This window comes from Herpailurus yagouaroundi, unplaced genomic scaffold (assembly GCF_014898765.1).
Source record: "Herpailurus yagouaroundi ecotype Mexico unplaced genomic scaffold, PumYag 67641, whole genome shotgun sequence".
Classification (NCBI taxonomy): Eukaryota; Metazoa; Chordata; class Mammalia; order Carnivora; family Felidae; genus Herpailurus; species Herpailurus yagouaroundi.
In genome coordinates this window covers 1,586,989-1,614,531 of record NW_024420442.1, presented here as the reverse complement: position 1 = coordinate 1,614,531, position 27,543 = coordinate 1,586,989, and the positions used below count along the sequence as shown (strand labels likewise).

The 27,543-nt window shown below is 41.9% G+C and overlaps 1 protein-coding gene and 1 long non-coding RNA gene across 12 annotated transcripts in view; both read left to right on the top strand.

Moving 5' to 3' along the window:
- The window catches only part of KLHL13 (kelch like family member 13), a 207,315-nt gene that overhangs the window by 113,774 nt on the left and 65,998 nt on the right, over positions 1-27,543 (top strand). The window contains exons 1-2 of one of the 11 annotated variants that reach the window (XM_040468012.1): positions 9,687-9,776; positions 11,503-11,568. The exons of 6 other annotated variants lie outside the window; for them this stretch is intronic. In XM_040468012.1, the coding sequence (XP_040323946.1) occupies positions 9,736-9,776; positions 11,503-11,568 (107 nt within the window). In that variant the 5' untranslated portion in view covers positions 9,687-9,735. Of the gene's footprint in view, positions 1-9,686; positions 9,777-11,502; positions 11,569-12,267; positions 12,292-22,432; positions 22,866-23,272; positions 23,508-27,543 lie in introns of those variants that run through there. 4 more of the 11 variants (XM_040468020.1, XM_040468011.1, XM_040468014.1 and 1 more) reach the window with 4 other exon arrangements.
- Positions 4,883-7,645, top strand: LOC121025465 (uncharacterized). The gene is made up of 3 exons (XR_005788052.1): positions 4,883-5,189; positions 5,307-5,867; positions 6,108-7,645. It is a non-coding gene; the product is annotated as an uncharacterized LOC121025465 (long non-coding RNA).

Sequence of the window (27,543 nt, the reverse complement as noted above, 5' to 3'; positions counted from 1 at the left end):
TCCCACTCTCTTTCTCTCTCAAAAACTAAACAAACATTAAAAAAAATAAAAAATAAAGATAGAATAGAGGGCTTAAGCAGTGGACTCGAGCTAGACTGCCTGCGGACAAATCCCGGTTCCAATATTTTTAAAAATTTATTTGAAAGACAGAGAGAGAGAATTGCAAACAGGCTCCATGCTCAGCGAGGAGCCTGATGTTGGGCTCAATCCCATGACCCTGGGATCATGACCTAAGCTGAAACCAAGAATCAGATGCTCAACCGACTGAGCCTCCCAAGCACCCCTCCAGTTCTAATATTTACTCATTATATAACTTTAGTCATGTCACTGGACTTTTCTGTGCCTTCGTTTCCTCTTCTGTAAAATGGAGCTATGAATAGTACCTACATGATAAGGCCATAGGAAAGATTAAGTAAGTTAAATGAATAAACGGGTAAAGCATTTGTGACACCACTGGGCACATGTTAAGTGATCGATCCACAAACATTAGCGAGTCTCACAATCTCCAGTCATTAAGTCCTGTCCATTCCATATGCTAAAAACCTTTCTGAATCCTGCCTCCCCCTCCCCCATTACTGCTTTAGTTTAAGATTACGTTGGCACAATTGTTTGCAGTCGCACCTTAACGAGTTTGGTCTCCCCCTCTTCCAACCCTCCCCTCTGTCTCACTTGACTGCTTGACACCTTCTTGCTTAGACTTCACACTCAGCTCTGATGTCACCTCCGTGAAACGTCCCCTGCTTCCCAGCCTTTCCCTCACCCAGCTAAGGCTCTCCGTGTGCATTCGTATGACTTTGAGCACACCTCCCCCACAGTGCATCTCACACAGCACCGTGACTGGCCTTGATATTCCCGGGGCTGTGAGCACCTTGAGGGGTGGGGAACTGGGCTTACGCAGCTTTGAACTTCCAGCAGAAACACAACACCTGTTACAGAGTAGGTACTTATTGATGGCTTGGGTGGGTGAATGAATGGCCTCCGCCTGTAGAAAGTTAGCTTACAAGGTTCATTTTGCAAGTCGAGGTGAGCACACGTAAGGCTAAAGAGTAACTGTGCATTAAGGGCTGCAAGAGTTCAGAAAAGGGCATTTGATGAGTGTTAGACAAATCAAATCAGGCTTCAAAGGGTAGGGCTTGATTTGGAACTTAAGAACGGGCAGCACTTGGGGCACCTGGCCGGCTCAGTCGGTGGAGCATGTGGCTTTTGATCTCAGGTTTGTGGGTTTGAGCCCCACATTGGGTGTAGAGATTACTTAAAACAATCTTCTAAAAGAAAAGAAAAAAGGAACAGGCAGAACTTGGCATGAATAGAGCAGCGGCCATAATTTAGGCCAGAGGAGTGTTTTGTGAGTTGAATAGATGATAACAGAATTTAAAAAAAAAAAAAAAAAATCCAAACATCTAGCCTCTCCAAAAGAGATAAGAGACCAGCCTAATTAGGGTGTGCATGCAGGTCCTTCTGCTCTAACAACGGTGTGTGTCCTGAAGGTTTATTTACAAGTTATTTGTTTGCAGGACGGTGAAATTTCTGACCATGCCCCAAATACTGCATTTTAAGTTTCTTAAATAGCTGATCTATCCCATGGAGTACTAGCCTGAGCCCCAGGGCCTGGGAGCAGGGGTTCGGGACAAGGCGTGATAGGTTCTGGGCTGGAAGGCATAGAGTAGTAGAGGAAATGGAGCTTTGTTATTCTTCTACAACCTTCTCTGTACCCTTTTCTAGATCTCGGTTTCTCTTTCTCTGTCTCTGGATACAGTTGCTCTATTCCCCCTCACCCCGCGCCCCCCCCCCTCCCCGCCAGCTGCCTTCATATAGTACCCCACCCACGTTTGCAAGGACTCCAGAAGGCTCTCTCACCACCAGCCTTCCCGGTTCCCTGAGGGCAGCAGCTCTTTGCTATTTGAAGGAACTTGACTGAACTCATTTGCACCAACGTGAGACTAACTGACAGTTGCCTTATCCTGGCAGCTCTACTTATTGTAATTTTCACAGGATTCTTTTTAGCTCAAATGAACCCATACTCGATGGAATTTCTGGCAGTAGTACATAGCAAACAATGAGAGAGAGGGGGACGGGGGAAGAGAGGGAGAGAGAGAAAGCGCAGGTGCAAACCTTGGAGAGAAAGTTTGTTGGAGAGAGAGTTGGCACTATAGGAGAAGATATTTGAGGACAGGGAAAGCCTTTGCGAACTTCCCTTTCTGCTCTGATCCTTACTCTATCTATTTTTGGTACCTTCCTTTCTTGAATGCACAGAAACTTTAAGCTGCAGGGGCACCTGGGTGGCTCGGTCGGTTAAGCGTCCGACTCTGGGTTTCAGCTCAGATCTTGACCTCATGGGTTCGTGAGTTTGAGGCCCGCACCAGGCTCTGAGCTGACAGTGCGGAGCCTGCTTGGGATCCTCCCCCTCTCTATACCCTTCTCCTGCTCACACTCTCTCTGCCTCTCTCAAAATAAATTAACTAATTTAAAACTTTTTAATGTTTATTTTTGAGAGAGACAGAGGCAGAAAGAGAGGGAGACAAAGAATCCAAAGCAGGCTGCAGTCTCTAAGCTGTCAACAGAGAGCCCGATGGGGGGCTTGAACTCCCGAACCTCAAGATCATAACCTGAGCCGAAGTCGGACACCCAATCGACTGAGCCACCCAGGCACCCCTAAATAAATTAATTTTTAAAAAAAATTTAAAAGAAAGAGGCTATAAGCTGCATTAAATGAATGCTACTGTGGCAGTTCCTGGTGAAAGGGATTTTGTGTTTTCCAGGTGTGTGCAAATCTGGGACAGCTCGTAATGGGAAATGAGATTAAGTAAGTCACGTGGAGCTGGGGTTGCGGGACCCTGAAAGTGGAGTCTACAAATATATCCACACAAATAAGAAGTCATAGGTTTTTGAATGAGGATTGAGATAGTCAAAGCAATATGGAAGGCATAATTAATTCTAATTTTAGATGAGGAATGGTGGGGTGTCAAGTTCACTCTTGGCTCTTGTGTGAGTGGTTAATACAGACTCCTACCTTTTGCTACCCTTTTTTTTCATTGTTCTGGGACTATTTCCTCTGTTAGTGTCAGAACCCCCGCCTGTCTGTCTGTTCTGTGTGACTTCTGTGCCAGTCTTTCCTTTAGGATTCAGGATCCTAGAGACTTTTATGACTCTTGCATTTCCAAACTAGCCCGTAGGGACTTATACACTGCGTTTCTGTGTCCCAGTAGCAAAATTCAAGTGCAGTGTTAGCAAAACACGGCTCCCTTTTATGACGCCACGTTACTTTTATTTAAATAAAAACCTCCAGCCTTTGTACCCCCGAACACGCCCCAAGATCGTGGTTAATGATCTGTACCAGTGAGCCCTCACAGCTGCTGGAGCCTCTACCCCCTCTACCTAACCCTAAGAAAATGCTAAAGTTTGTTATGAATAAGCTCTTCCCTGTGGGGAACTCCATTGTCTTTGATTCTTTTTATCACTCATTATGTTGATATCCTGGGTATTTCTACCCTGCCGGTTTGCGTAAATGGGTGTGACAAAGGGATTGGAGACGTTTCCTTCAGCCTAAATTGTAATTCTCATAGTGGAACGGACGATTCACAGGTCTTTAATCAAACATGTATTTTTTTTCCCTCTATTTTGAAAGTTACAGGAGCTTGTTAGCGTTGGGCCCTCCTGTGCTTAATGTGTGTATTTTACTCTTGACTGCTCACCGTGTCATTTGAGCTACTAGGTTGTGGTGATGTGAAGTGACTTGCTTGGTTGAATTCAGTTTTATTTTTTTGCTCAGTCTAGTGGAGCAGTTATTGTCAAAATTGGACTTCGTGGCTCCCCTTTTCATCAGCACTGGTTGCGATAATTTAAGAAGACCTCATAGGGGCGCCTGGGTGACGCAGTCGGTTAAGCGTCCGACTTCAGCCAGGTCACGATCTCGCGGTCCGTGAGTTCGAGCCCCGCGTCGGGCTCGAGGCTGATGGCTCAGAGCCTGGAGCCTGTTTCCGATTCTGTGTCTCCCTCTCTCTCTGCCCCTCGCCCGTTCATGCTCTGTCTCTCTCTGTCCCAAAAATAAATAAAAAACGTTGAAAAAAAATTAAAAAAAAAAAAAAAAGAAGACCTCATAAGCCAAAGAATATGGTTTTTATCCTTTCCAATGAGTAGTCTGTAGAAATTCTTGGTTTTAGGAGATGCTGTTTCGTATTTCAGTGTTCTGGCCTAGGTGATAAACCAATGAAGTGCATTTCTTCGGTTTTTAGTTTTACCAGTCCTGTCTTGACCTTGACAAACGATGATTGGCGACTCCCTTCCTTATTGTAGCTACGCGTTTCCTTTGCTCAGTTTAGGTCAGGAGTCGCTTACTGAGCCATCCACCCCTCCCTCCGTCCATCATAAAGTTGTTCTATACCTGCTGTTGTGGGCACCATGCTAGGCACACACAGGGTCGATCACACGGACACCAAGAGTCATTTAGGTATTTAGGTAGAGGATTTGCAGTGGTGGTCTTTCGTTTATTTCTCACGCTTCACATCTTCGTTCAGGAAGGATGAGGCCCTTTGACGATTTCTCATTTCATTATCACCCGAAAACTGCTTAGTCTTGGAAGAGAGAGCTTACCTCCGCCAACTTGATTTCACCCCAGTTGCCTCCTACAACTAACTGGACTACTGTGTGACAGGCACTGGGATGGAGAAATAAAAACATAAGGAGGACCCAAACGCAGCCCTCAGGAGTATACAGTCTAGTTTAGAGTTTATAGAAACAGTTACAATCCAAAGTGACAGGACCTATAATATTCAAGGTGTCGTGGGGGGTTAGAAAACCTAGCAACGGAGTCTGCTAAGGGATGGGGGGTGGGGGTGTTGTTCATGGAAGGAGATAAGCTCGAACACTTGAGTATGACTAGAAATTTGCTTGGTAGACAAGGAGAGCAGGGCATTCCAAGTGGAGAGAACATCATAGGAGAAACTACTGAGGCATGAGGGAGTATGGCCCATTGGAGATCTGTGCCAAGAAGTGCTAATCGAGTGATAAAAAGGGAGCTCTGAGAATTGCCACTGGGAAGGTATTTCTGGCATAGGTATAGGCTGACGATTCTGCAACCTGAATCAGAGATCGTCCTGTATCTCCCATGACCCGTGCCTCTTTTCCTCCGGCCTCTTCCTTCCTTCCTCATAAAGGAACTCCGTGGCGGTGTTTAGGAGTCATATTGGTGTGTGTGGGGGGGGGGGGGGGTTCCCTAAAATAAATATTCATACAATACAGAGGAAGCTAACAGACACCAAATTAGGTGTCAGGGGACCTGGATTCTTGTTTCCCAGTTCTCTCAGCAGCTGTGTCACTTGAGTCGTCATTTAATAACTCTGTTTCTTCACTAAAATGGGAATATTAACACCTGCCTTGCCTCCCTCAGAGTCCAGGGAAAAAGGAAAAATGAGACTCTTAAAAGGTCCAGTAAATTTTTTTTTTATTGGGAATCCTGCCAGCTAAGGCTACCACCCGACATTTAAGACAAGTAAAATACTTGACGGGGTATCTGGATGGGAAGGCTGGGTCGAAAAGCACAGGAATATGCTTACTTCCTCATTAACTCCCTGTGTCGGCCCTGCTGCCTATGGGGCGTCAGTCAGCTTAGTTCCCTGTTTCTGCACCAACGTGATCACATTTCCTTCTTCCCAGTGGTCTTGTCACGTATATCTTCGCCCACGTTAGATTCTCACAGTAAGTCCGCGATGGTAAGGGATTTAAGACTTGGGCCAGTAAAATACGAGTCGGTATATTTCACAGTCAACCTTGAATGATTTACGATCTGTTAGGCAATTTGAATTACTCCTGAACTACCCTCCGTCGTTTGTGGCACAGCACTTCCTTACATTTTAAGGCTGTATAAAAAGGTTATGAGGGGCGCCTGGGTGGCGCAGTCGGTTAAGCGTCCGACTTCAGCCAGGTCACGATCTCGCGGTCCGTGAGTTCGAGCCCCGCATCGGGCTCTGGGCTGATGGCTCAGAGCCTGGAGCCTGTTTCCGATTCTGTGTCTCCCTCTCTCTCTGCCCCTCCCCCGTTCATGCTCTGTCTCTCTCTGTCCCAAAAATAAATAAAACGTTGAAAAAAAAAATTTAAAAAAAAAAAAAAAGGTTATGATTCATTCAAGTGGGAATGGGAAGTTACGAAACGGGCCTTCTACTCTTCTTTTCTTCCTAATCCTGTGACAGTACAGGTAGAGTTATTAGTACCAGGAAAAGGCTTTTCTTCCCTTTTGACCCCACCTGTGCCACTGGTCATTCACCCGAAATGTGACCTTCCGGGCTGGAGGAGTATGAGTAGTTACTCCCAACATGAGTACCCCTGACCGACCCTTCTTTAGATCACTGGTTTTCCAAGTCTGTCGCCCGAGGACCTTTCTGCACGACAGAAAACTCGGTAAGCCACTCAGGCCTCCTGCTCTGAGCCATCTTAACAGCTATGGATGCGATCACACGACGATGCTATTTTAAATGGAACGTAAGTGAATTGTTTATACTAGGTGAATACAGACCCTGTCATCAAAATCGCTAATAACATAAGAGACTTACTGTGTCCTAGCAGGACGTGGTGATTCCTCTCCGTTCCCCTCTTCTACGTGAACTAGCACACGTGAACGTGCCTGTGAAGTTGGAAAAAAAAAATACCTATTCCAGTTTAAACTATAATAGAAAAACGATTATTGCCTTTTTTCCGCCAGGCTTGAGGGACACACTCTGGCAATTGTTCTGTTTTCCACAAAATTAAATGAGGAAACGGTCTGGTTTGTTTTCTCTTTGTTTTCAAGTCTGCGGTACCATTGATACATGGTTTAAAAGCATTCTTCCGAGGACCTAGTGGATTAAATCATTTTTATGTCCCCTAAGTACTGCCCCGTTGTGGAGAATTCTTGAGAAAAGTGTGGCACCTATCCAAAATCACATTCTCTGGTTTTTTTCCCCCCGTATTTGAATTTTTTCCTTATAAGTTAATGGAAAGGAAAGTGGTCAGTTTTTGCACTCAAGAAACAAGAAAGAAGGTGCAGACAGCTTTTATCTGGGACATTTTTAACTGATCGAAAGAATATTTTTAAGTATTAACTGCTTTTTGAAATTCTTGGCAGAGCCCTCTTAACCCTCTAACATAGAATGGTTGAATAAGATGAAAAGATTTTTTTTATTGTCTACATAAAAGAAAGCACCATGGTTTTTGCATCATTGCATAAATCTAAGAGATTATGCACACATAAAGAGGATGAGACCAAGCTGAAGGCTAAATGCCAACATCAACGAAAGCTTGTCTGAGTATTTGACACTGTGCATGATGGGGTGTGGTTCCACAGGGAGAGGACACTAAATATTTACACCCCAGGACATGTTTCTCTGGTAAAGCTTCTTGCCCTAGATTAATCTTCCAGCTCATACTATTACCCCCTTCTTTAACCATACCCCCTTCTTACACTTGGATTTTCTCCCATAAAACTTCATGAGAGGCTAAACCTTCTAGATCCAATCCCCTGCCCTCGCTTTTCCCATCTCTCCCATCTCTTTCTGTGGTCTTCGTGAATTCTGTTTTATTGTATGGACCTTCAGGTGAATTATCTCGGTTTACCACAAGTAGTAAAACACAAGCATGGCCCCCCCCAAGCCTCCCTCACAGCTCTTCCCCCCCCCACCCCCACCAAAGATCACAGCTCTATAATTAAGCTATTCTGTTGGTATCCCTTTCTCATCAATTCTCTGGAATTTTCCGGCAGGAGTTGTGATGTGTGCAACCCACATTGTTACCTAGTAATGCCGAGTCGCTGCCCAGTGCAGATAAAGTTCTGTGCACATTTCATGCCCTTTCCTCTCAGGCTTGAGAGTAGTAAAGGAAGTTATTGAGAGGAGTGTGTACTGTGAAGAATGGGGAGGTGTGCTTTCCTCGGCCACTTACCATCAGGCTCTGACTTGCCTTAGTGTCCTCTCCGCGCCATCTTGTTTGGCTTTATAGGCAAAGAATCGAAGAGGGTTTTCGAACATTGTGCGCTAAACTTTAGGAGGAATGCATGGTCCGTGTAACGGAGGAACATTTCAAAACTGGAGACTCAAATTACCATGGGAGACATCACAGAAAAGAATGGAATTTGAGCTGGATCTAGAAGGATGAGTTGAGTTCAGAAAAGTGGAGAGGGGAAGAGATTTCACTTAGGGGGGCCTCTGAAGCAAAGGGAGACAGAACAAAACAAGCCTACGAGACAGAGAATGGGCAGTTGGTGGAGTTCAGGAGTGGGTTGGTCAGCTCATAATGAGTCCTTTTTTTTTATTAAAAATTTTTTTAACATTTATTCATTTTTGAGAGACAGAGTGTGAGTGGGGGAGGGGCAGAGAGAGGGAGACACGAAATCTGAAGCAGGCTCCAGGCTCTGAGCTGTCAGCACAGAGCCCGACGCGGGGCTCAAACCCGCCAACCGTGAGATCATGACCTGAGCCGAAGTCGGACGCTCAACCAAGTGAGCCACTCAGACGCCCCCGTAATGAGTTCTTAGTGCTGAGCATCGTCGCTTGATTAATTCCTTGAGTGATCCACGCATTCAACAACTGGCTTCTCATAGCTCATAGGATGAAATCCACACCATTTCACTCACATGTGATTTCCTTATATGTTAAAATCTACTCCCCTCAACACTGTGTACCTAAACACCCGCCAGTAATATTGAAGACTTTCTTGACCCTTCCAACATGTCGTACTCCTTTAAATCTCTGTGTGTCTGCACAGACTGCGTCTTCTGGAGTCTACCTGGGGAATAATACCTCATCCTTCGACCCCAGTCGCAGCCTGATTTTTATTGTTCCTCTGTAGAATCGTAGGCATGTACGACTAAAGCTTTTATGCCATATTTTGTGCTGTCAGAGTGCACGTCTGTTTCCCTCACTCAACTAAGAGCTCCCTGAGAGCAGGGGATTGTTCCCTGTTCACCTTTATATCCATATCACCTAGCGGAGTACCCACCACATATGTAGCAAATCCTTAACAAATATTTGTTGACTAAACCGTGTGTTGAACGTTTAATTTACATCACGTATAGCCGTCTTTGAAGAGAGTCACCTAGAAGCAATGTGATTGACAGATCGAACATGGGTGATGCAGAGAGATCAGTTATGTGTATTTTTGGAAGTAGCTCATTTGCTAAAAAAAACATAAACAAGAACAAAAACAAACACTAGGGACTAGACACCTGTGAAATCGACAAAGAATAAAGGCTAGGACTTCATGCCTGGCTACTAGAGGCACGGGAGAGGGAAGGGTTACAGAGAACGAAGATTTAAGGTAACATGACAAAGAACAGGGCAGCGACCCTTGAAAAAAGAAGGTTACTTTCAGGCAAACGTGTTTTCTCCTACGTCAGATCTCCCGGTGTTGGTATTTGTCTCATCCCACCTCTGCTCTAAAGCCCGGCACTTTGTTCCCGTTCAATTAACTGGAACTAAGCTCGAGGTTCCTGTGGCTCTGATCCCCGAATCTGATCCGTCCTTAAGATAAGAAATAAAAATAGTTCAGCCACGCCGGCTACAATTTCCTACCAATGGAAGGTGTTCAGTGCATAGGTTTTTGAATATATAAAAAGGCTGTTTCTGCCTTTGGGAGCTGCAACTGAAGTGTTATACCAGGCAGATACACTGGGGTGCGCTACTGTGTAGCAGAGCCTAGCCGTGCCTCCCAGCTCTCAACTTTAAAACTCCAGAGAATTTGATGAGAGAGGGATCCACAAGAACATGACAAATGATGAGAGTTCAAACCTTGAGAGAAAAATGGGCTTATTGGTAAGAGACCTTTCTTTTCCTTTATTTACTGCTGTTACTTCTTCATTACAATAGCAAGCCTGTTGTTTTCATACGTGGCTGTGAAACGGTGTACAAAAAGCAATTTTATATGTATTGTAGAATTCAGGAGACATATTGGTAACCATGCAAAAATCATAGGAAGCATGGAGAAAGCTTGATTTTTTTTTTTTTAAGTCACTAAGGAGATTTTATTTTCTTTCAGACTGTGGTATAGATTTGTATATATATCTGAAGCTTAAATGTAATACAGGTTAAGAAATACATATATATATATATTTTTAAAGTTAAAATAAAGAATAGTGACTTGTGTAGAGATACATAATTTCCCTCAGTTACCAGAAGGTGGCACACCAGATTCTTCTTAAATACACAAAGGAAAGGAATAATATTAATAGGAATATAAAATAAGCTGTATTTAAAGATACGTTAATGTATTTGTAAGTAAAAAATAATGTAATTGCTATTTGCGTGGTGAGGCTTAATGCTAAAACATGGCAAATATTAATTCAACCCATTGTAGCTTTTTATGATTGCAAAATAATTTTTATGCGTATAGCGTTTTAAAAGTGGACTTTGAAATAGTATTGCCGTTAAAGAGATGCTGTTTTGAATTCATGGCTCCAAATAAAATAAATAAAAGACTTGCTACCTACCTTTACATAAGAAGTCCTTAGCTTGAGGATAACATTTTGGATAAGGTCTCTGCCAAGGTCTTTCTGACGGTACTATTAGACTCTGACTTTGATTGAGTTGTGACTTGAATAGTGCTTGTGAGATGACCCAGAAAGGAGCCCGAACTGTTTATTTTGAAGACAAAGTTAGATAAGGGTAACGCTTAGCAGCGGTCACTCTCCGTAAGCTAATTGCAACATGAAACGTAATAAAGGTGAATGCATGAAATGTGGCGTTAGCTGCTCCTACACTTTCTCAGAAAGTTGACTGGTGTCAGCCTATACCGCAGTGCTCCGTAGTAGGTCTCTATTTTGAGAGCTGCGTTCCTCGGGCAGTACCAGAAGTCTTGTCTGTTCATCGTTGTCTTTTATATTAGCCCGGAGGAGTGAGATACAGGAGAGTTCACAAAACCCAAATCTTCCGGTTAAGGAGACCGGTGCCTCTGTTTGTGTGTTTTTATTAATTATGAGCAGTATGACAATAAGAAAATTGGTAGTAAACGCACCTAGAAGAACATTAACCATCTGTTCCCTGAAAGCTTGTAATGTGTGTCATTTGCTCTCAGGTTTTTATGGCACAACAGTGGATCAGCAAAGAACTGAACTCTAAGCTTCAAAAACTAGAAAATGACAAAGCATTCCAAGGCCGGGTATATATTGACTGGAAAAGCCTTTCCTTCTGTCCCGATTTTGCCAGTTTAGTCTTTCAGATCAGCTGCCAATAGATGTTGCATTTAACGTCAGTCTTCATTCCAGACTTTCTGAAACATTAAGAGGGCTTCTAAAAACAAATAGAATCTTATGGCTTTCTTGTTAAGTTGTTTTTTTCTTTTTTTAAGTGAACTTACATATTTACAAGTTGTTCTGAGTGGTATTGACTGTTCAGGATTTATGAACATGGTTTATTAATTTGCAGCTAAAATATATATTCTGCAGAGCATGCTTTGAAAAATTGGAACTAAATACAGTAAAGCCACAATTAACCAGATTTTTTTTTTTTTTTTTTTTTTTTTTTTTTTGCACTCCACTTTCAGGAGACGGAGGCAGTTGTCTTTAAAACAAGCCGATTTCAAGGATATATTCAAAAAATCAACTTCGGGGTATGTCCAAGGGTCTGCATTTTCCTCTACCTTTTTGCCAGTGAGAATTTATTTGTATAAAAAAGACCCTGAGATACTAGAAGACATTCGGTCATCAAGGCAACGTGGAATAATGTCTAGGTTAATGTGTTTATGAAGCTGAAAAAAAATGATAAATTATCCTGTTACAAAAATACCACACACCATCTATTGTGCTCTGCATTTTCAAATGGGCTTTCCCAAACACAAGTTCAGTTGGTTTTCATAAGATTGCCGTGAATGGGACAAAGGGGCCCCTTCCCTATTTTACAGATCAGGGAGGGTACTATGGCAAGTCACAAAGCTAGTCAGTGGGAGACCACAACCAGACCACAGGTGCCCACGGCCGTGTCCTTCTCCATCCTTCCTGATCAAAAAGGTTTGAAACAAATTTTTCACTTTCACGTGCTATTGGACAATGTGTAATTTAGACTACCTTTGTTTCCTAATTGCTGGGACTTCACAGCCCCCACTCTGCGTATGTCTGTCGGTCTGCCTCTGTGCCTATCTCTCAGCCAGCTGGAGACCTTGCTTTCAGACTCACCCAGACCTGGAAGGATCTCGAGTGCGGGAGGGGCAAGATAATGGCCGTGGACGGTGCAGACTGGCAAGCAGTGGTGAGCAGCCCACGCTGATATGCTGGGGAAGGCCGGCGACCCAGAGGGAAAACAGCCTCGCCGTAGCTGGGGCTATCTCCGGTGGGGGGTGAGCAACCTTGACTCTAAAGCAATGTTTCTTCACGGGCGGTGGACCAGGCAGGAAAATCAACTGGGTCACTTGTATAAAATGCAGAGTGCTAGGCCCCACCTGCAGACTTCTACAGAAAATATTCACCCCAGGTGATTCTTAGGCCATACCAAAGTTTGCGAACACCTGCCTTCAAGGTATAGGACTTTTCCTGTGCTCTGCGTATCGGCGTGTAAAGAAAAGAGCCACCTTTCTTTGGTAGCATCCATGCTTCGTGTCAAAGTCTGTATGTGTCTCCACCCGAGGCATTCTCGCACTAGCCCCTGTGTATTATGTCGACTGGGAGGTGTTTTTGAAAGATTTGTGTCCATTTTAGACTTGAAGACAGTCAGGAGGCAAAAAGGTTGCTGTCGGAAGGTGAAAAATTAAGTTTTGAGATTTGAAGAGTTGGCCCAGTGACTGTGCAGACTGCCTGATTAGATCGTGGCCGGAGAACATGAGTTCTTTTGTATACTTGTAACATCCAGCAAAGTCGTAAGTTCTTAGTACTTACTGGTGATTGAACTAATTCAGCAGGCACCTCTAATTTATAGGCTTTGGGCTCGGCATAGTGAGTTGATTGATTTTGGTATTTGTGAAGTTCAAGGAGTCAATCTTGCACCGTCGGTAATGGCTAATAGAGGAAGGAGGCCTCGGTGAAAACAAATGCAGTGTAGTCAGCAAATGTGGAAACATGGTCCTAATTAATTTGCTAGGGCTTGTTCCCTGTTGGGAGGGTCCGATTAAGCTCGGTCTTGCTGCCTCTTTGCCCTTTTTGGGGTATAGGTTTCTGTGCTTTGCAGATCTGAATCTCGAAAAATGATTAACTCTGGAAATTCCCAAACAGAAATATTTTCATTTACTGACCGAACAACATCATAGGAAATTTCAATAACACGTCCAGACCTGGTGCTAGAAGACTCATAAAAAGGCTCAACGATGTCTGTGACTTAGATCCAGCTGAATAAGGAATGAATGAATAAGTAAATGCTAGCTAATTGGAAGATAGTATTTCACTCAAATGTTCTGTAGCTTCAGAATCCCACGAGAAGTAACTGGTTGTTTAAAACCTATATTTGAGAGGCGCCTGGCTGGCTCAGTCGGTTTAGGTCATGAACTCACAGCTTGTGAGTTACAGCCCCACGTCAGGCTCTCCTCTCTCAGCGCAGAGCCCGCTTTGGATCTTCTGTCTCCTTCTCCCTCTGCCCCTCTCCCCCCACATGTTCTCTCTCTCTCTCGGTCAGAAATAAGTAAACAAAAAAATAAAAATGAAGCGTGTATTTTATTTTGAAGACATGGAGTGGTTCTGAATTTACTGGCTGGAGCAGACAGACTTAGAAAGGCAGTCACGAAGCCCACGCCCCGTCTAGGTTAGGGGGCACCAGGCTGGCTCAGTATGAAGAGCGTGTGACTCTTGATCTCGGGGTCGTGAGTTCAAGCCCCACGTTGGGTGTAGAGATTGCTTAAATAAATAAACTTTAAAAAATAAAAGAAAAAAGAAAAAAAAATAAAAAAAATAAAAGAAATAAAAATAAATTGCATCTAGCTTAAATCTAGGGTCAACGTAGAAGATGAGGTATGTTTTTTGTTTAAAATATTTTTTAATGTTTATTTATTTTTGAGAGAGAGAGAGAGACAGAGCATGAGTGGAGAAGGGGCAGAGAGAGAGAGACACACACACACAGAATCCGAAGCAGGCTCCAGGCTCTGAGCTGTCGGCACAGAGCCCGATGCGGGGCTGGAACCCACGAACCGTGAGATCGTGACCTGAGCCGAAGGCGGACACTCAACCGACTGAGCCACCCAGGCGCACCTGAAATATGTTTTTTGCTTCCTCATATCAAAATTGCATTTACTTTGGTTAGTGATAGAACATGAGATCTACTGGATCTTCCCCCCACTGGACAACCATTGCATCCAAGTAACGAAGTTAGACATAACTTTGAAACTGTGTTGTGGTTAGTTCGTAACACGTGAGCTCTTTATAGAACATGAGTTAATGATGTCTGACATCATAGAATTTTCACTGAATTAATTGCTAAGTACGTTTTGAGGCATGACAGTTTTAAATTGCACGCTTTTTGTCTTGCTTCTGTAATTTAGACTTACCACCACATATTTGTTATCTTTCAAGGTAAGATATACCCGCCTTCTTTCCCTAAGAATAAAATCTTTCTAACGTAAGATCACCCAAGAGAAGAATTCTAAATTAGAAAATGAGAAGGATCTGAAAATAGTTCAGAAAACAGAGGTATTGAACTGGTTGCTGAATTTCTTGGATACCATCATAGGAGGCAAATAGCATGACTATAAACTATATATCTTTATGAAGACTTTCGAGCCCCATGTTATGGCAACAGGTCACAAGGTTCGAGTCTGACATTGAGTCTTTTTTTTGGAATTTAAGATTTTCTCCTTCGTGTCTGGTTACAGCCTTTAATATTTAGTCAATAGTAGTTTCTATAGATGTATATTCCTAGGAAATTTGAAATTGTAATAGTTAGGCCCAGGAAATGCTCAACATAAAATTAAACTAGTTGAACATAAAGGGCCCCTTTTCGTGGAAATTTTAAGTAGTATTGTATGATCTTAATGAGTCCTTACGATTGGCTTTCCATGAAAGAGTTTACTTCTAGATCTCATTTTTTAGCTATAACATTTATGGTGCAGATGTGCATGTGGTAATAACTCTTTGGGTAAAAGGAAATAAGTATCATTTTTTAAATAGTAGCATGATTTCACTAATTTTAATTGGAATGTTGAGGAAAATGTCATACGTTACTGTAAAGGCCTTTCAGTAACTCGGAGTTTTATAAAAGCATAGTCATGGCTGAAAGAATGTAGAATATAAGCAAATGTTGACTTTCCTTAACTAACATGCCTTTTGAGATTGGGTATATATGATGTGCTTATTATTGAAAAGTTTTTTGTGGTGCCGGGGTGACTCAGTCGGTTAAGCATCCGACTTTGGCTTAGGTCATGATCTCATGGTTTGTGAGTTTGAGCCCTGCATCGGGCTCTATGCTGGCAGCATGGAGCCTACATCATATCCTCAGTCTCCCTCTCTCTGTTCCTCCCCTGCTTATCCTCTCTCTCTCTCTCTCTCTCTCTCACTCACTCAAAAATAAATAAACTTAAAATAAGTTTGGGGAGCCTGGGTGGTTCAGTCAATTAAGCATCTGACTTCAACTCACGTCATGATCTCACAGTTCATGAGTTCAGGTCCCACGTCAGGCTCTGTGCTCACAGCTCAGAGCCTAGAGCCTGCTTTGGATTCTGTGTCTCCTTCTCTCTCTGCCCCTCCCCTACTTGCACTCTCTCTCTCTCTCTCTCAAAAATAAACAATAAACATTAAAAATTTTTTTTTTTAATTTAAAAATTAAAAAAAGTTTTTCGACCGTCATAGATAAACATTATTAGGAAGTATTTATTCTCATTAAAATAGTTCAGGATTTATAGGGGCATCTGGGTGGCTCAGTCGATTAAGCGTCCCAACTTTCGCTCAGGTCATGATCTTGCAGTTAGTGGGTTTGAGCCCCACGTTGGGCTCTGTACTGACAGCTCAGAGCCTGGAGCCTGTTTCGGATTCTATGTCTCCCTCTCACTCTGCCCCTCCTCCACCCATGCTCTCTCTCTCTCTCTGTCTCTCAAAAATGAATAAACGTTAAAAAAAAATTTTTTTTAATAAAAAATAGTTCAGGGTTTATAAAAAGATTGTAATATTGCTTATTCTTTTGTTTTCATGCAACTTTTATGGTTTTGCTTCTATATTTGATGCCAAATTAAAATAGAAGTAGTGAAACTATTTGAAAAGCTTTATATGAACGTATTTTTTAGCCAGGAGAGCCATAGTCTTTTTGTTTGTTTGTTTGTTTGTTTTTCAACGTTTATTTATTTTTGGGACAGAGAGAGACAGAGCATGAACGGGGGAGGGGCAGAGAGAGAGGGAGACGCAGAATCGGAAACAGGCTCCAGGCTCTGAGCCATCAGCCCAGAGCCTGACGCGGGGCTCGAACTCACGGACCGCGAGATCGTGACCTGGCCGAAGTCGGAGGCTTAACCGACTGCGCCACCCAGGCGCCCCTTGTTTGTTTGTTTTAAGGTTTTTATTTTTAAGTAATCTCTACACCCAACGCGGGCCTCAAACTCACAACCCCGAGATCCAGAGTTTCATGCTCTATTGACTGAGCCAGCCAGACACCCCAGGAAATCCATATGCTTTTTTTAAGTTTATTCATTTATTTTGCAGAGTCCGATGTGGGGCTTGAACCTATGAACTGTGAGATCATGACCTGAGACGATCAAGAGTCAGATGCTTAACCAACTGAGCCACCTAGGTGCCCCTAGGAGAGCCATATTCTTAACTTTCCTTTCAGTAGCACTGTGTATTTGTTTTTATTTTTCATTTTTTTAAGGAAGGTCTACGTTCAACGTGGGGCCTGAATTCACTCCCCTGAGATCAAGACTCACATGCTCCACCAACTGAGCCAGCCAGGTGCCCCAACACTGTACATTTTTAATGGCTTTTTTTGTGATAAGTCTTCAGGTTTAATGTACAAACACATCAGAAAAATCTAATGATGGTTTGGCTGTTTTATTTATAATTTAAGAGATACTTAGGAATTTGCTGGGAGACAACAGATAAATTATCATTATTTGAGATGAGAGCAGACATCATAAGTGATGCATTTATTTCATTTTTAAAAAGCATGTATTCTGGGTGATTTTCTTCAGCATATACTTATTTTTAACAAGATAATGTATATATCTAATTTTTTTCATTTTAAGGAATTCATAGCCTAAAATTATCAGATTAACAGGTGAATATTCTTTTTACCTGAACTCTGCTTTTAGAGCAGAGTCAAGATTTACAAATCCTTCCAGGATATATCCTGGCTTTGATACACAATTCTTTTTTGTTTTTTTTTTTAATTTTTAGAAATGCTTATTTTTGAGAGACAGAGAGAGAGACAGAGTGCAAGCGGGGGAGGAGCAGAGAGAGAGGGAGACACAGAATCCAAAGCAGGCTCCAGGCCCTGAGCTGTCAGCACAGAGCCCGACGCGGGGCTCGAACCCATAAGCTGTGAGATCGTGACCTGAGCTGAAGTCGGACGCTGAACCGACTGAGCCACCCAGGTGCCCCAGAACAGAATTCTTATTACATCACCCCTCTGCTTGTAAACTTCTCTTTCAGTTTACCCGACAAATATTTACTGAGTGCTTTCCTGTGTGCCCGGAGCAGTGCTCAGTTAGGAAGATACAAAGATTTGGGGACTCCTTGAGGGAGGAGCAGGGAGGGTGTCTCAGGCAGATGAAGTCGCACAGTGGGGACATAGGGTGCACTAAAGCATGGCCACTAGACACATTATCTCTATCTGATGGCGATAAATAAAATGCCTCTCTAAACTGCCTTTTTCAAACACTTTGAAAATTAGAATGCAAAATCAGGTATGTGATTTAAAAAGGTTTTTTTGTCTACCACCACCACACATGATACAAACACTTTGGTTTGGGGTTTGAGGCAGTTGTTAATAGGGGGGAATACTTAAGGATCGATTTCGTTTGCGCATGTCATGGATGTGCAAAGACCTACTTGGGCGTGTGGATTTGGGAATCATCTATGAATGAGGCACTCAGGGGTAGCCAAGGGGGAGAAAAAAAAACTTACAGAGTTTACTAGACTTACAGATTTTACTAGAATCTAGAGACTACAGAAAACACAAGATGGAAGAAAGGGCAAGAACTTCCAAATTTCCCATTCAGTGCTAATCCTTTTTTTTTAGAGAGTAAGGATAGTCAGAACCTGTGGGCCCTTGGGTCCCCAGCAATTGGACCTTCCTTGTCACCTGCTCAGTCCCTCTGTATTTGCTGTCCTACCCCAACTCCTGTCTTAGTCCCATAACCTCATTCACTGGACCCCCAAGTATAAAAGTTGCCACATCCCTTCCGTCCAGCCATTCCCCTCCTCGCCCTTTTTGTCCTCTCCTTTTGTCCCTTTTCCTGTTGTTTCCTGGCTTGCCGGCTTACCATCCCCACTTATGGCTGTTCTGTGCCTCCTTCCCCCAAAACTCAGTATCCTTCTCTTTTGAACATGTCAAAGACGGGAAGAGTGCTTGCCTACACTTTACTCCTGCCAGTGGGGAGGAATTGTGTGTATGCACATGCGTGCATACACGCACGCATATGTATGCATGTGTGCTGGCACGACAATTGTGTTTTTGTGCTTGTTTGTATTGTGAGAAAGGGGATAGCTACTATATTAATCCCAGACATAGTCATAGGTGTAAATCCTTTGCGGGACTGTAAGGATCCACCCAGCTCTGTTAAGGAAATTGACATGTGAGAAGGTACTTCTAAAAGATGAAGTTACTCACGACTTTCCAACATAGTCAACCTTTGAGAAACATCTGGGATTTTCTGTTTTGATTTTAGCAAGGCTACATATCTGAGTATCTAGTAAAAAAAAAAAAAAATAATGCATTTGATATTCAGTTTCCTGAAACAACTCAAGGAGGTACACACAACACCCATACGCGCGCACACACACGTATATGTGGCCATTCCTGTGAACGGTTCCATTTTCTATAATAAGGCGCCCTGAATGTTTTAAGATTTTTGCTCTGTTGTGCGGAAGTCCATTTTTTTGTGTGCTCTAAAAGGTTTAACATTTTCTACTTGGTCACCTTCCAAATACTCTTACTGATTGGTAGAACAGAACAGAACACACGATTTGGCTTAATCTATGGTCCGATCTGAGCAATGCAAATAATGTGGATATCCCAGATTAGTCCGAGGAGACACTGTCAGGATCGAAGAGAAGCTTACACGGCGCCTGCTCACACAAACTGTGGTTAATGCTATCAGTCTCTAGTTGTACCTACCACAGGATTAACCAAAACTTGCAAGGAAGAGGTAGGTCAGTTCTTAGGGAATATCAGGAAAATATGGAGAGAGAGGTCAGATAATGCAACATCATAGTCAATTCATCGAGTGGGGTGATGGCGGTAAAGGACTTTAACGGTCAGCCAGTAGTTAAACTGTCCTATAAAATTATTTAGAAACATTGATGTTTAGAAAAAAAAAAATACACCCCTTCCTGGGTATTTCACTTCTCTTCCATACTATGACTGGCTTAATTTTTATTTACTTTTTTCTCCCTCCTCCTATTTAAACACCTTCTGCAGTGAAGATTTTGCAAATGGATTCTAGAGTGGGAGTCTTAGACCAGCAGATGGAACATTGGGCAGGTTAACATCTCTGGGCCTCAGTTCTTCATCTGTACAAAGAGGGTACTGAGCAAGGTGATGTGTAAGAATTCTAAAAGAATTCCATGTTGCAAGATTTGGCCAAGAATGACACTTTTTGTGGCCTTGGCCAAGTCCCCACATTGTCCTTTGTTTATGACATCTCTGAAATATGCACTTCACAGGTATTTTTAAGTGATTCATTAATGTTCCTAAAATGCTTTGACGAGCATTTGCGTATGTTGTCTTTCTATCTTGTCTCTTTTGCGTGGTGGGGTCCATAGTAGAAACCAAATGTTCCATAAATGAAATCACTGTTTCCTATGAAGTCAATGAGGGTTTTTGACATTTCCCAGCCTAAGTATTAAAGTAGTGGGACACTGAGCCTGCGTAAAATTATATTTAAAACCCACACTTAATCATTTGCTCCCTTTCACTCTGTAGGTGAAAACATTTTCAGTTCCAGAATGTAATGGTAATTACACTCGATAGTTGGCTACTGGAGTCACCGTCAGGGTAGTAAAATCTGATTCATTTGGACTCTACTAATTTGCAATTGGGGTGATTTTACCTGGCTGAAGTTTATTTCTAAACAGTGTACGAAGAATGATGTTAACCAAATTAATAGCGTAAAGCGTATTTCATGGACTATATTTATGCTTAAAGGAATTCTTTTTAAAGCCTTTGGCATATGAGTTGCTTGCTCATGAGAGATAATTACAAATGACTCCTAGCAATTTATTAAAGCAGAAAAACTGAACAGAAATAAATGGTCACCATCAGATGTAAGCTTTTAGGGTTTGGGGTCTTTATAAGCACCGAGGGTGGTGTGGAGGGAGCAGTCTTATTTTCTTTTCACTTTGAGCAAATATTACAATTGTCAGAGGTCCACAAGAACAGGTTCTAAACTTTAAGAGAAATCTAGGTTGGAAATTGACATAGATGATTTGTTGGTGCTGGTTGATTTCTGTGGGACCTGAGGTTAGACAAAGATTATGTTGCTTTTTTTGAATAAGTTGATTGTTCACAGAAAGCTAATAACTGCAGAACCTTTGCAATAAAGTCATCTTCACCTGTTTGGAGACTTGGAAAACTATACATTCACCCTATTTCCCCCTCATAAATGTTGAGTGCACTTTACAGACCGCTCGAAACGCTTCACTAACCATGTTTTTATATAGGTTTGGCGGGGGGCGGGGGTCTTTGTTCTCAGAAGTTCTATTTGCAGTTACTGTTTTGTAAGATTTTCATAAGCTGGAAAGTGGTTGAGCTTCCTTTCTAAAACGTCCCCTCCTTGCTACCTACAGCTAGTTTGTGTAGCTGTTTTGTGTTTTATATTTGTAAATGTTTGAGAATGCTTCACCTTTTTGGATTGGAACATTCCAAACTTGCTTGATGGGTGTGTGTGTGTGTGTGTGTGTGTGTGTGTGTATTTTATTCTTGGGGTTTCCAACAAGTTGCCACTCCTGATTGTTGTACCCGGAAACTTTTTGTCCCATAACTCTTCAGAGTTTTTACACAAAGCCTTCTAATGTAAAATATTGACTATGGTTTATTTGCATTAGTGGTGCTTTTTGTTTTTAACCTTTTACATGTACTTTGCTCATTAGGGTATTTATAAATACTCCTTTCTCAGATTCCTCTGAAGATTTCTATGAGACAGTTTTGTGTGTGGGCACTAAAAAGAGAAATATAATTTAACTTTTTCAGTTGTTTGCCTGGGTGTTTGGGGGTGTTTGTGTAGGATAGATTGGATTAAAAATTATTTGTGAGTTAGTGATGGCTGACATCTCCTTACTATTTGATAGCATTTGTGCATTACTGGTCAGGATTTCACAAGAAGCTTTCTCTCCATATATGTATGTTTGCTTGTGGTGTGTGTATATACTGAATGTACATGTATGGTTGGCTTTCATAGGAAAATACTTTGGGCCTGAATATTGATGTGGATCTTAAAGGACGGTTAGTTGTGATTACCTTAGCTCATTGCACACTGTATTTCTGGTACATTAAATTCTGTATTTTGGAAGTTTGCAAAGTAGTTGCTTCCTCTGGTCACATTCATCTGTGCCTTTTTTGAATACAGATAAGAAAGCCTCTTAAGGGACCACGTCTCAATCTTTTCAATTAAAACTAGGAATAATTTGGAAAGAGTATCCGAAAGCCAGCTACTTAAGTTAGGAGCAGAAGTTTATTGTTTGCATACAAACTTGAAAAGAAATATGAGCTCTTTGTCACTGCAGTGATTTTTTTGGTGGCTTCCGCGTCAAGGGCAGTCTGCTTTTCCTAAGCTTGCATTGGCGAAGGCAGATAATTCTGGTTATATAGGTAGATGTTGAGTGATGGCGACTTGCCTACATCAGGGGTGAAATTGTAAAATTCTTCAGCCTGTAAATAAAGAGTTCAGCATAATACCCGTCTGTCCTATGTTCACGTCTCAGAATCGTGTAGAAAATTTGTGAGTTGGGTGCTTGAAAGAGAAACTTAAAACAACGCCCCCCCCCCTCCCGCCCCCGTCACTTTCAGGGCACTTACGAGGATGCTATTTTCTGGCAGTGTTTTAAAGCAATATAGATGAAACGTCTACTTGCCACTGCTTTCGCGAAATACCTCCAGTTGCCTTTGACAGCAGCTTGAATTTTTCAATCTCCTTGTCAGTCACTAACCCCTAGAGGTTACCGGACCCGCCGCTGAGCTTTGGAACGTCCCTGCTGGACACCTGCTTGGCCGGCAGCATTGGTCTCTCCTCTAGGCAATTTGTGAGCTCTTTGGGGGTGGGGGAGGAGGCGAGAGGGGGGGTGAGCGCGAGGGGACGTAGGGGAGAGAAGAAGGGGAGGGCAGCCTTGAATTAGATTGTTGATAGCGTCCCTCTGAGGACTGCTATTAAGAGCACGCTACTCTGTGCTCTGCTGCAGAAGACAGAGTGGTATTCGTGTTACCACAGCATGTTGTCACTGTATGCGATTTTGCTCATCCCGGCTTGGAAATAAGAATAGGCAAAGGAGAGCAACTTGAATCAGAAGCCACTAGAAGAGCGGGCAGAGTTCTGCAGCAGTTTATATTTGTTCTTACATTTTGCCTTCTTCTAACTGGAAAACAGAGAGACTGGCAGTTTTTAAACGGGCTTTTCCCATAATGGCATTCTTGTATTGTGTGGCCAGAGCTCGCACAGGAGGAAAGCAGGCTGCCGAATTTAGTCACTGATCTCTATTAGCTGTGGCCTAAGGCTATGCTGAGGTTTATATCCCATTTGTATTGTTGCAGCTCAAAAGAAGAATGTTCAGAGGATGACAAGTGTATTCTGAGTAGGTATGTTGTTTCATTTTCCTGTGAAACCCTTCTGTTTTTTTTTTCCTGCTACTATTGGTCAGAAATCAGGTTAATAGGTGCAGAATATAGTACAGGGCTGCAGTATCCCTGTTAAGGTAGAACAATGGTGTTGCAAGCTTAAAAAAAGAGAGAGAGAGAGAGAGAGAGAGAGAGAGAGACAGAAAGAAAAAGAAAGAAAACCCCAGCCGCTTTTATTAAATAAAGCTGCATTGTGTGGTATGCACAGTGCAGTCTTAAAAAAATATATATATACTGCAGTCAACGCTTTCCTAACGAGGTGGCACTATTGTTGAGTTAGAACGATAGAATCATCATCTTGCTTTAGGGGACAGGAGGATTTAAAGGAGGTACCTTGCAGCCCTATTTTACAGATTGGAAGCGTCGGTTTCAGGGCACTGGCAGGATCGTTGGCTTGTTCTCGGCGGCTGCCGCTGCCGTGTCGGGGCTGTGTGGAATGGAAATCCTAGTTGGTACTCTGTCATGGAAACGCTGTTTACTGTTATTGTAGTACCGTAGTGACAACATGCCATTGAAATGGAAAACGGGCTCTCCTGCTATCTGGAAATTCCCAGTTCCTGTGCTTAAAACATCCAGGTCAACTCCACTTTCTCCAGCATACATGTAAGTGAGAGAAAAGAGGATATTAAAGTGGGCTTTCATTCGTGGATCAACCTTGTGGCAAAAAAAAAAGGGGGGGGGGTAAAAATCCCAAGCAGCGACATCCCAAAACCCACAAGATCAAAAACCTCAAGCTTGCTTATCATTAAATATATTGGCATGCCCACGTCTTACCTTCGGTTTGTTGTGCTAGGAGTTTGTTTATTTTCATTTAACGTGCTTAATGGTGATCGAATTACTGATGTAAAAAAGTCTAAAGGTATACCTAAGGAATTGCATGAGGATAAACTTTGATCTTTTACACTGGTTGGATTTTTTGCTGAATTTTTGTATATCTGAAACACTTAGATGACTTCTTTTGTGGTTGATGTTGGTGTGGTGTTAAATAGGGAAATGTGTCCTATAATTTTTTTTTTTTTTTTGATGAATCTGAAACATTCGGAGTTAACGCATTGATCAGAAAATGGGTCTTTTAATCCGGACTTTTATTCTTGCGTTGTGTATGAATATTAATAAGTTTGGTGTTTATATCTTTCCCGGTTGTATAATTCAAGTTTAGAAGTGTAAGTTCAAATTTGTGCAAGTTACGGTTCTATGAATAGCTACATATCTACATGGAGTTGCAAAGTATGTTCTACAAATGCCTATTTTAGAAATTTATTTTAAGTAAATATATACTAAAACATATTGGGAAGTCTTGCTAGAATTTTTCAAAATCTTATTTTTTTTAATTTGCAAACTGTTGCCTTAGAAACAAAATCCAGGAGATGTAATAAAATATCCTTTTGAAATATTGTCTGTGAAGCTTCTTTTTTTCCTTTCGGTGGAGGAAGGAATAAGGGAAAGGTAGACCCTTTTTTTTTTTTTTTTTTTAATATTGGTACGAAAAGGGCTTATGAGTGCAAGGCTGTTTCAACTGTGTTTCCTTGAAAATATCTTTCAGTAGGAAAGATGTGAAAAATTCTTCCTGCTTTAGGTTAATTGTGTGTTTAGAAAGCCGGTGAGGTGCCATTCTGTTACTTAGGTTTTTTTTCTGCCAGGTTCAGATGCACAGTGGTATCTTCTCTGGTTCTTTGAAAGGATTTCAGCTGCCGAGGAAGGGTGCTCATCTTCTCAGTCCAAACGCATCTTTCCCTAGAAAGCGCTGAAAAATCAGCACGTTTCAGAGTGAAATCCTGTCATCGTGTCGTTTTCAGATAATTTTTTATGTCCTTCCTTAGAGGTGCTTCAGGTGATTTTCTCTGTCTGTTAATTTTACTCTTCCTGTAAAGTTAAAACTTTATATTTGTAAGAAAAAAGGGGTGGGGGGGAGATTGGTTCTACTTGTTTCTCAAAAGCTGAATGTGTCAAAAGCACCAGTTAGTGGAGGTGCTGAGTTAATGGAGCTCCTTCAAATAATTTGAGAAAATGAGATGTGCCTGTTGACTTTATGAATCTTGGCTGGTGAGAAATGAGCAAAGATTTACCAAAAGCAACTTAATTGTGAAAACAAAACAAAGCATACACGCCCCAAAACTTAAAATCAGTGGGGTACAATAAATAATGGCTAATAATGAGTCTTATCTTCCTACTATATTTTACTATACAGAAGATCCAAATTGCAGCTGGTTTTCCAATTTTTAGAGACGGTTAAAAATTTTTTTTATATTGTATTAATTCATACTAGCCACAGGCTCAGATACAGCCTAGTGAAACATCTTGAATGAATCCCTTTCTTCCTTTTAAGCAGTCACCTCTTTGACCTGATGATATGAATGACTTGATATAGATGGCAGAAGCTAGAAAATTCCACAGAGCTTTGCATGTTGATGTTGATTCTTGGTAGTGGCACAGAGGTAGAATGGACAAATATACTTGAAGGGCTGGCGTTGGGTTACACTGTTTTGACATTGTGACAGTCTATATTATTAAATTGGCCTTAACTTATTTTTCTTTATAAATAAATTAACACAGGCTTTAAAATATTATGTAAATGTACACAGGGAAAATGTTAAATATAGGAAAAGACTAGCGTGGGGAGGTTACGTTGGGCTTGTAAATACATTGCTTAGTTTTTGACTGTTTTAGGTTGGAGTTCATTGTCTTGCTTGGCCAGAAATAAAAATATCATGGGTAACATGTTGTAACTATTCCACGACACTTCACACACAAGGATACTTAAGTTGAGCATAATTTTTGCTCTCAAAAATTATAAAGACTAAGTTAAAACACTGAGTCAAGAAACATTATATTTGCTCTCACAGTTGCTGAGCCGGCAGACACAGGTTAAATGGTTAGTGGTGTCTTTGAGTCTAAAGCCTTTGCCCTATGATGGAACAGTTTAATTCCGACTTTCGGGTCAATTGCGATATTTTATAATTTGTCTACAAGCTCACGTATAAACATTTAAAATATTATCTTGGATATAGAGTTCTGGACAGTGACGAGAAACATCCTTTTATACGTTTGCTTGGGCAGTATTGGTTTGTAGTGTTTTCGCATTATTTACTGTGATTTGTCAGATACACGTGACGTGGTTTTCGTGGAAGATGTGGGTAGTTTTTCCTAGACTGAGATTTCAAGAAAAATATTTTCGGTTGTAGTCAAAATGTGCTGTAGTAATTGAGCAAGCATGGAAAAACTGTCAAGGCTCCTTGTGGGCTCGTTCTCAACCTGGTATAGGTGCCCCTCAGCTAGAGCTCCTGTGTTGGTGCCGTAGGTAGGGCGGTGCTGGCACGCTGGTGAAAGGTACAAGAGACAACACTTCAGTTACTGCAAACACTGCGCAGAAAGGCAGTTCTTCCCTTGTGGATTTCAAACCCAAGTGGGTCTTCTTTCCCCGTCTTGAGAGCCTGACTGAGAGTTGCAAGCTCTCCATATTTTTCAGGTTGATTGATGATAAGGACAACGTTTATGACGACATTAAAGAAAATGGTTTCTTCCATAGCATAAAGCGCTCTCCGCACTCTATTATCGTATGCTTCGGGAATAGTGGAGTGGTACCTTGAAGACAAAAGATTTAGGGAAAAAAAAATCCTTTGGCCTTCAGGTAGCTTGGTTACCAAATACTTCGTCTTTAACTGGGTAGATCTGGTCTTCCTTCAGCTTCCATTTTGCACCCTTGCAGGGTGGTGTGCCATCCACGTGGAATGGGATTCTCTGAAGGGACCGTCTTGATGGAAATCTGAGTGACGTGTTTGTGTTACCCTCTGTTCAACAGTAGGTTGAAGTTCAGCCTTAGCCTGAGGGAGGATCTCCTGGTCAGGGTAAACTGAATTAGTAAAGACTGCGCTCCTGACAGGTGTGCACCATATAAATTAACCTGTCCTTTTGCCTAAATTAATAAAGCTGAAAGGGCAGTCACATCTAAGTAGCTTTCTGGTATTTTGGTATTCATTGTTTTAAAACAGCAAATGATTCCTTCAGGCTAATGTTCTAGGGTTAACGTATTGTTAGTTTCTAAGGGCACACTGAGATAGAACGGATTAGCATTAGCAATCCTTTCATGTTTTTTTTTCACAAGCAGTAACTTTGGATAATAACCGTGTGGCAAAAAGAGGAAGACAATGGGTAGGAATTAACCAGTGCAATGTAACAGTGAATTCTAGCAAGGCAGACGCTGTGAGATGTTTTCCTTCGAATTTCACCTTTCTCAGGCTAAAAGGCAGTGAGCATAGAAGGAGTTTAGTAAATTAGACTTGTCCCCCGTTAGCTAATGCACTTGCATTCGGTTAGCTTCCTGTTTACAATTACTTTGTTTAATATGTAAAATGGAGTTTGTAGTAAATATCAATAGCACAGTATTTTACAGCAACTGCTTTCTGTCATTTCATCATTAAAATTCAGTATCTGGATTTCCTGGGAAAAGATGGTGCATCCTAGAGAAGTATCCCTTGTTTATGGGTGATTCAAAAAAGAGATCAAATAAAACTAGGCATTTTCTAAATTTGACATCTTTTCTGTTCCCTAAGATTGTCGGGGGGGGGGGCCCCCCCCCCGCGCCGGCGGGGCGAGCGAGGGCGGGGGTGGGTGAGTGAGGGTGGGTGTGTGTTGGAGGGTG